Below are 9,443 nucleotides of genomic sequence, written 5' to 3' on the forward strand. Positions count from 1 at the left end.
CTTCCACCGCACCGAGGCCCGTGGCCTGCTTTCCCTCCACTGGTAGCTCGTCTTCCCCTTGTGCTCAGCCGCCGGACCACCTCCGGCAGGCAGCGGTGTGTCCACCTCAGCTCCCATAGGCACTCGTGTGAGGCCTGTAGATGTAGCAGAAGGGGAGGCCGCTCTCAGGAATGCACCAAAGGCGTTAGGGAGCTGCGGTGCTTTCAGGCACTGTCAGCTCCACTCCTAGGAAGGCACAGGAGCAGAGCAAAATGGTTAGGAACATGTTTTGCTTCGTCAACAAGATGCCTGTGCACCAAAGCAGCAAGTCGTACAACTACAAGAACAGTTCCCATCAGGGCCCAACCTGCAGGTGAGAAAACTCACAGCAAAGTGATATGAAATGCCTAGGTGTGTCATGCAGGCTTGGCAATTCAGGCCAGTCTGGAATTAGGTTCCTGGGGTTTTTAATCCAGAAATGCTTATGTATGGCTCAGGAAGGACCTTGACCTCACACACATTGGCCACTCTGTCTGCACCATCTACAGCCCAAATCCACGGAGTTTGAAACAGCACTCTCACAACACACAAACAGCCTGAGTCATTTTGCCATCAATTACACAAATACTGACTGCACAAACTGTGCAAGACTATGATCACTTTTTAGGTGATTTCCACTTTTAGGTGGAGAGATGGCAGAAGAATAGTGCTGGTTTTTTCTCTGATTATTTTTGTACAAAAATATTTGTTCTTACTGGTCCTTGAACTCCTGAGATCAAACAACGCAGTGTTCCGGTGTAGAATATGTAAATTACTTAGGACTTTGTTTCACAGTTAACTAAGGCTTTTCAATAGATAAATGTAAAAACACAGTAACAAAAGGCAACGTGCTAGGTATTGCATCTATCTTAAAAGTAATTTTAGTTTAGCATAGATTCAAACCAAAATATTGACTTGATTATTCAATTAGGTTGATATTTTTAATTTTAACCATAAGTTTACAATTCATTGGCACAAATATCTCATTAACATGCATTTGTCTTTCAAATGGAGAGAACTGTATTAGCACTGAAGAACACAGATCTTTACGGTCAACTGAGCCTATAAACAGGCAAAGGAAATACAACAGAGAAATCAAGGACAGTTAGCCTGAAAATACCAATCCATAATGCTTTTGATAATTACAACCTAGTTAGTTGCTCTAAAGATGTTTAAGGAGTAAGGCTGCACCTACTTTGAGGATCTTTTTGTTAAGACCCAAGCACAAGTAAAAGAATGAAGTCAGTGGGACATCACCACTGCAAAGGGTGTCAGTGATGCTGTGAGGGTGTTCACGCACTAGCACAGATTGCCCAGGGAGGTTGTGGAGTCCAACCCGCCTGGACAGTCCCCCCAGCAACCTGCTCTATTCGACCGTGCTTTGAGCACAGGGGTTGGACTAGATGAAATCCAGAAGTGTCTTCCAGCCACAACTGTGCCCTGATTTGTGAGTGTTTCTTAGAGAATGACAGACAGCTTTTAGCAGCATTGCTTTTGCCCTTGAAAACTATACTTGGAAAAAACTTCACTTGAAAACTATAGGCTCTTTGGGTTTACACAGTAAGGTTTGGTTAAGAGGAATAACAATATTTTTAAAGGCAATTGTCTCTAACCAGTTCTGATTTCCTAATTCTTTTGCATATTGTGCTATGGTTCTACAGTTATATTTGTCCAATTTGTATGCAATTCATCTGGAAACAAACCAATCATGTATGGCTAAAATAGCATGTCTGGGTTGAAGATTATATTTTTTTAGCACATGAAATTGCATCTTCTAAATACTTCTGATCAACAATATGGCTAATGTCTGTGGTTTTATTTATAAACCTTCCTTAATCTCAACCTTCAAAAAAGTATTCTAGCCTTCAAAGTGCACCCCTGTCAAGTCCCACACATCCTAAAATCCACTTGGATGACCTCCATCTCACATTCACTCTGCAACTCATAAAACCACACCCTGTAGCTCATTCTGCGTTATCCTCAAATGTATGATGTAGCTAAGTGAAGAGCAGGAGAAAGACTGGAGTGTTACCAGACATGAGCGTGTGTTATTTAACAGACTTATGCTCACAGAAACCCTGCTAGAAAAGTGTTTGCAGCTAGCCCAAACCTAGCCCAGTGCTAAAGCAACCCCCGCACACATGTCGCCCACCCCAGTAAAGCACTGGGGCAGCCCATCATGTAACCCAATACATGCCCAGGGTATGTATATATACAGCATCAGGGTAACAGGACCCTGAGTAGCTGCAGGGAGATCCCTTGAATCCAGCATACAAACCACGAGCTCAAACACAGAATGACAATGACTCCTATTACCTTTATTTTTAAGCTCATGAAACCTCATAATGTGAAAAGCGTGAGATAGTGTGATGTTAAGTAATGAAATGGACAGTACAAACTGTGACTCATCTAAAAAAAAATCAAAATATTTGAATATTTTATGCTTTCACATTTGTCTCTTTTCCATTGACATTTTTAGCGCCTTGTAAGTTTAAACATCTCTCATAAATTATTTTTTGATCTTGAAATACACACAGTTCAGCTGTCACTGAGAGACAGTTGCTTGACAGTTCAAAGGTGTTATTACAGTCAGTTGTGGGGAAAAATTATCTTTTACTGACAACTGGTATTTTTAAAACATTTGAAATAAGAAAAAAATTAATTCTTTAGTCTCCAAGTTGGCACAATCCATTTATCAGATCTCATGTTGTAGCAAAAATTATGGGTATTTTATCTCTGATGTATTATATTGCAGTGTATAAATAGTTTAGTGAAAAGTAGCTATCAAAATTCAAATTTGGTGTTTTGCTGCAATTGAAAAATCAGCATATTCTCAGTAAGTGCAAGTGAGCTCTTACCTTTCACTCCTCCCTCTCAGAAACAACTAAACGAAGTGCAGAAATTCAGCTGCTGTTTGGAAAGATGAATGAGTTTCTCCACTTGCTGCTACATAACATACATACAAACTTCCCTCCGCAAGTTTGCAGACAACACCAAGGTGGGCGGGAGTGTTGATCTGCTGGAGGGCAGGAAGGCTCTGCAGAGGGATCTGGACAGGCTGGATCGATGGGCCAAGGTCAACTGTATGAGGTTTAACAAGGCCAAGTGCCAGGTCCTGCACTTGGGTCACAACAACCCCATGCAACGCTACAGGCTTGGGGAGGAGTGGCTGGAGAGCTGCCCGGCGGAAAAGGACCTGGGGTGCTGGTTGACAGCCGGGTGAATATGAGCCGGCAGTGTGCCCAGGTGGCCAAGGCCAACAGCATCCTGGCCTGTATCAGAAATAGTGTGGCCAGCAGGACTAGGGAAGTGATTGTGCCCCTGCACTCAGCACTGGTGAAGCCGCACCTCAAATACTGCGTTCAGTTTCAGGCCCCTCACTACAAGAAGGATGTTGAGGTGCTGGAGCGTGTCCAGAGAAGGGCAACGAAGCTGGTCAGTGGTCTGGAGCACAGTGGTCTGGGTGAGGAGCGGCTGAGGGAACTGGGGTTGTTCAGTCTAGAGAAGAGGAGGGTGAGGGGAGACCTTATCACTCTCTACAACTACCTGAAAGGGGGTTGTGGTGTGGTGGGTGTTGGTCTCTTCTCCCAAGTAACTAGCAATAGGATGAGAGGAAATGGCCTCAAGTTGTGCCAGGGGAGGTTTAGATTGTATATTAGGAAAAATTTCTTTACTGAGAGAGTGATCGAACATTGGCACAGGCTGCCCAGGGAGGTGGTGGAGTCACCACCACTGGAAGTGTTCAAAAAACGTGTAGACGTGGCACTTCGGGACATGGTTTAGTGGGCATGGTGGTATTGGGTTGATGGTTGGGGTTGATGATCTTAAAGGTCTTTTCCAACCTTAATGATTCTGTGATTCTGTGATAAGGTGGAAATACAAATCATCAAAATACCCTTAATAACAAAAGATCTTACTGACTAAAATGAAGAAATTAATAAAAAGCCTTCTATTTAACTGTAATTTTCTTTCACATGTTTATGTGAAGCATCAATTAGAATCTGATGTAAAGTAGGTAAGCCAAGGTACCCATGACCAAAAGCTCAAACAGCCGTTCTTCAGAGAAACTTGTAATTTTTTTCTTCTTTCCCATCTGCAATGGTGAAGTGATTCCAATACAACCACTGAGCATTTTGCCACCTATTTAGTAGTTTATGAATGGCATAAAATTTTGTACAGGTTTCAGCGCACAAAAGTTTTTACATTGCATGGTTTAACTCCCTTCCTCTTATCCCAAAACACAGCTAATTCATTATGGGTGAAACTAATTCCAGTGCCCTGAGACTGCCAAATCCTCAAGAGCATTTAGTTGAGTTTTCACTCTTTGATTATTACAAATTCAGTGCAAAATACATAGTTTTAAGATGGTGTAAGATTTGCAAGTAATTATTTGGAAGGCAAAATCAGAATTAAAATCCACCTTCAGAATGCAGAGAAATGTTACGAAATTAGTAGAATACAATTTCAGTAAAACCAGCTGGAAAGTACTGCAGTTCTGTAGAAACAGCCAACTGCATAAATACAAGATTGGAAATAAAGAGCCAAAGAGCAATTGTGTAGCTTGGCTTAATAGCTGATCACAAACTAAACATGTCAACACCACTGTGCTGTTGCAAAAAAAGAACACCCAGACCTTGTGTTGGGATAACACAGCAGTGTGTTATGTAGGGCTTGCAAAGTAATATTCTTCCCGGAAGACCTGGTCCAGCAGTGGACACCACGAGGCAAATACGAATCAGAATGGAACAAATGTGGAGGGCAGAAGTGTAAGTTAGAAAACATGAAAATCCATGAAAAAGACTTAAAAAAAATCTAAACTTGTTTCATCCAGGGGTGAGAACACTGAAGTGACGATGCAGCTGCTGCAAAAATGAACTATTTTCAATGTCTGTCAGAACAGAACAAGCAGCAATGGACTCAAGCAGCAGCAAGGAAGATTATTTTTTTTAGATACAAGGTAAGCTCTGACAGACTGAAAAGTTTATATAGGTAAATAAAAGGCATAGAGATGTTACGGAGTCTCCCCCATACAATGCTACAAAAAACAATTACATGGAAATCAGTTAGGAATGGTTCAGTTGGAGCTGAGCCTATGTTAGGTAAGGGGTAAATTAGCTGACTTGTCCCAAGTCAGTATTGCACCGACTCCTACAGCAAATCTCTGTTGCCAGGAGCCTACACCACAGGCTTGGGAGCTGACATAACATCAAGAACATTTTGATAGGTTCTTGTACTTTTGACCAGAAGAAAGCACAGCACTCCCAAATATCTACTTGAGATTGCCTCTTGCTGTTTGAGGCCTTAGTATGGTAGAGATAAAGTGTTTTTCTGTTTGCTGCTACTGCCACTTGGCAGATTGGTTCTAGCAGATGTGTGTTCCCATGTGGTTACATTTTATGCTCTCAAATTTTATGATGTGTAGTATTGTGTTCTCCTCCCTTTGTCATGGTTTGAGCCACCCAGAGTTATGTGCAAGGAAGATTCCCACACGCACGCCACCCACCCATTTGAAACAACAAATCTTAATGCTCTGGCTTCTCAGGTGCAGCCAGCTTCTTGTGTAGTTTCATAAAATAGATAAGGCTCACTTAACTATTACTTTACATGGAATGTAAAGCTTGTTTATCCTTCTAAAAATGTGTGTTCTGCAACAAGATTTTCACTACCAAGTGTCATAAAGGGTATTAGTAAATTAAAATAATTTTTTTAAAAAGAGGTATATGTGTCCAGGTAAAATAAAATACAGCTTTCTTGGTGCAGTACAACTCATTGAAAAAAAAAAAAAGCTGGAAGTGCCAAGCGTCTTGTGGAACTTTTGAAGACATAAAAATAGAGGACTCTTCACAAGTTGAATAACTAAAAAGCTGGCTGTAGTCAAAAATACTTTGGAAATTAATACGAGTAATTAGTTAAATGTCAGTTCTGGCTTGGTTTTAAAACCTAGCTTGCCTCAGTTTTGCAAAATATATTTATAGATTACAGCGCTACCCACTTTACAAGCTGTATGCCCTAGAAAAAGCAAGTCCAGAAAGTAAATCACAGTATAAGTTTGTTGACAAATGAATTTGTAAAAAGAACAGTTTACACCAGAAGGATCAAAGTCAGAGCCTTTATTAAATGTTCCTTCTCTAAACAGACTGCATTTAATCCCCCTTTCGCATTTGTCATTTCTAAGGCTATTTTAAATACTTTGTTTTACAGGGATTTTCAGTCTTCAGAACCGTCACAAGCAGCAAGTTAGCAGTACACAAAAACAATACGCTTTGACTTTCACTGAGTTCTATTCCTGCTTCACAGGGTCCGTGGAAAAGACCAACAATAATTCCAGTACTGGAGTTTTTGCACAGACCCTGGAAAGGAAATAGGTGTCACCAGAGTTTAAGCCTGATGTGCTCTAGCCACATCTCACAAATGGCCACAATTTACCAGCATTGATTAGTATATCTGTTTCTTGTGCATTATATCTGTTTCAAAAAGGGGACCAAATTTTCAATTTTCAGATAATGTGGGTCTAATTAAGGCTATTCTGGTATATTTGATACTAAAATACTCTCTGGGAGTCCTTTTCATGAAATCCCATCAAAATTAACATTTTCAAAAATGAAAACATTTAAAATAGGTGTTTGAGTTGAAATGCTGATGCAGCGGTTGGTTCAGTGTTTTCTTGTCTTCTGGAGCTTTATTATCACGTCAGTATAGTGTCGTCTATTTGTTCATCAGAGTCAGCCTGGCCAGCCAGCTTCTTCAGAGATCTCCTGCAGCTTTCGTTGAGAAGCTCCAAGCTGGCAGCATCCAGAATCTTGGAAACCGACTGCAGAAGGAAGACAACACCAATTACCAATTCCTTATGACATACCATTCAAAATAAGAATAAATGTAAGTGCCCTCACAAGCTGTATTTATGTAAAATCTTTCAAACATACCAAAATCCTTCATCTGGTCGTATGATTCCCGACATGGGAACTATCCAAAAGCAGCTAAGACTTAGAAAAGAGGCCTGGAAATGGATATACAAAGTAGCCCATGCCAAAATGCTCTCTCTAGCACCACTGCTGCTGCAGTAGGATTACATGAGTGACAAAGCAATAAACTAGCAGTCCTAGCTAAGTTAACTACAGCACAGTAAGGGCTTAGGGCACTCTGAAAGCAAGGCTACTACGTTAAATGTAAGAGGTATGTTAAATACCTTGATTTTGGTAATACTGCACAACATAAGGTTGTACCGTATCAGTATTGCTTATTTCTTCAAGGCTTAGTTAGCATGATAATGCTGCTTAAGGCTTAAATGCAAATAGGAGTGTCCCACTCCATCTACTTCTTGAGAGACTGCCAGCACATTCTGAGGCTCCAAGCACAATGCTTAACTGTACACAGGGCAACGTGACACAGCCTTCTACCAATGATTACGTTTTCTTCTGTCTCATACCTCAAGCACTTCTTCACTTGCTCTCATCTTCAGAAGATTGACAATAGCTTGGTCGCTGTAGGCTCTTACACTGGTGTTTTTGTCCTTTGTGTTGTCCAGAAGTGCTTTAAGAATTGGTTTAATTGTCTGAGGATCCAGTGAGGGAAGATGGTTTTTATTTGCCCACCAGATCATCTTTTCTGCAACTAACTTTATGTCACTGGATGAGTTCTGGAGACACTGAAGGAGACAAAGATGGACTTAGATTCAGATATACCAAGGACAGGTATTTAAAGCAGTAATTATCTTTTTTCCTAATTTAAGTATTTTAAACTATAAGAAGCAAGCAGTCTTCAACTCATGGGTACACAAGAGACAAACTTGTTATCAACAAGTTTGACTAAACTGTGTAACAGAGAAGATCAAACCTTGAAAATAAGACACCTTTTAAAAAAAAAGTTCTAAAAATGTGGTTGACAACAGCGTCACTCTCTTCGCTCAACTGTCTCAGCAAATGACAATGACCACTAAGTGTGGGAAAAGCCAACATTGTCAGCGACCCTGTAAAATACACTTGATCAGCAGCAACAGCCAAGTCAGTCTCTGGTTGGAGTATAAGGTGCATTTCAACAGTGGATTTAATTTTAAAATAAAAAATTTAGAGCTTTGTGTATCTTTGATTTAATCTCAACACATTTAAAACATGAAGGCTGACACCTGAATGTCAACTGCATTGCAAATGCGGTGATAAAAGTATTGTGACAATTGTGCTACTTACATTTTAATACAATACTATGATACAAATTAATATATAAATGTAGGATTTCAAACAAAAAGACTGCTTTGAAGTATAATGGCCTGCATCATGTCAACTTGCATGTTTGGTAGTTTTTCAAGTAAATTGAAAAAAAAAAAATAAAACCTGTTATTTACATGTTATTTACAGTAAAGATGACAGACAAAATGAAATAAACACTATCTTCCCCTGTCTTTTCTAAGACATTCTAATATTAAAAATTCAGATCTTGTCTACCATGAGGAATACTTTTATGGGGAGAAAATCAAAGAAACAAAAGAAAAACCCACATCAAAAAAAAAGACCAAGAAAGAAAGGAATTTTGAGGTAGAATATTTAAATAGATATGAATTGAAAAAAGTGTTAACTTAAATACTCTCTTTTATCTCAGTCTTTTGTGGAAGAGAGTAGCTCTGAGATAAAAGTGGAAGTCAAAAAGTACAAAGCCAGGTAAGAGGTGTTTGATGCATTTTTAACAAAGGTCTTTTGACCTTTAGCAACCTTAAAAAAACTGACAGCTTGCCCCCCCCTTCTCTGCCAGCTCTTTGTTACTGCAAAGGAAAAAATGAATTCATTAAGAATCAAAACTGAAGTTTACCACAGGAGGATCAAAAGTCAAATCCCTGTATTACAGCAGGGATAGCGGTATTGTATTCACAACTGCAAAGCAGGCTGGTAAAGTGATTCCATCTGTACTTTGCCACAAAAAGACATATCTACATTTTCAAGGATCAAGGGATTTGGAGCTTCCCAAGATAAGGCAACTGAGATTTCCGTTTTCACGCTGGGTTACCATACAGAAATTTGACAGAGAAAGCCACCCATGTTACCTGAAACCAAGATTCAGATCACATGAGAACAATGGCAGGTAGTTCTCATGAAAAGTTTTACCTTAATAAAGAGGTTGGAAAGTTTTGGAGGCAGGTTCCCTTCTCCTTCCATGTGGTATTTCATAAGAAAGCCCATCCCTCTGATGCCACTAACTGCAATGGGAATCTTCAACATAAAGACAAAAATTGGTATTATTACAGCGGAATTCAACAGCCTTTGTAACTAAGCTGATGGTTTCGTGGACTGGTGAGCTGCTGCAGACAGCTAAACATATCTTTCAAAAAACTGTAGCATGCAAAGCAGGAAAAGATTGGGTTAATTGTACAGGATGGGTAACAGGATGAAAAAAATCATAATGCGACTATAAGCCACGTGGAATAAAGTGGCAGGGGC

At 40.0% G+C, this 9,443-nt stretch overlaps 1 protein-coding gene across 1 annotated transcript in view; it reads right to left on the minus strand.

Moving 5' to 3' along the window:
• Nucleotides 1–6,098: 6,098 nt before the first annotated feature.
• The window catches only part of GCN1L1 (GCN1 general control of amino-acid synthesis 1-like 1 (yeast)), a gene marked incomplete at its 5' end in the record, with an annotated part of 41,760 nt that continues 38,415 nt past the window's right edge, over nt 6,099–9,443 (minus strand). Inside the window, 3 exons of the mRNA XM_010289933.1 lie at nt 6,099–6,829; nt 7,445–7,663; nt 9,111–9,215. Coding sequence (XP_010288235.1) covers nt 6,704–6,829; nt 7,445–7,663; nt 9,111–9,215 — 450 coding nt within the window. The remainder of the gene's footprint in view (nt 6,830–7,444; nt 7,664–9,110; nt 9,216–9,443) is intronic.

This window comes from Phaethon lepturus, unplaced genomic scaffold (assembly GCF_000687285.1).
Source record: "Phaethon lepturus isolate BGI_N335 unplaced genomic scaffold, ASM68728v1 scaffold12626, whole genome shotgun sequence".
Taxonomy (NCBI): domain Eukaryota; kingdom Metazoa; phylum Chordata; class Aves; order Phaethontiformes; family Phaethontidae; genus Phaethon; species Phaethon lepturus.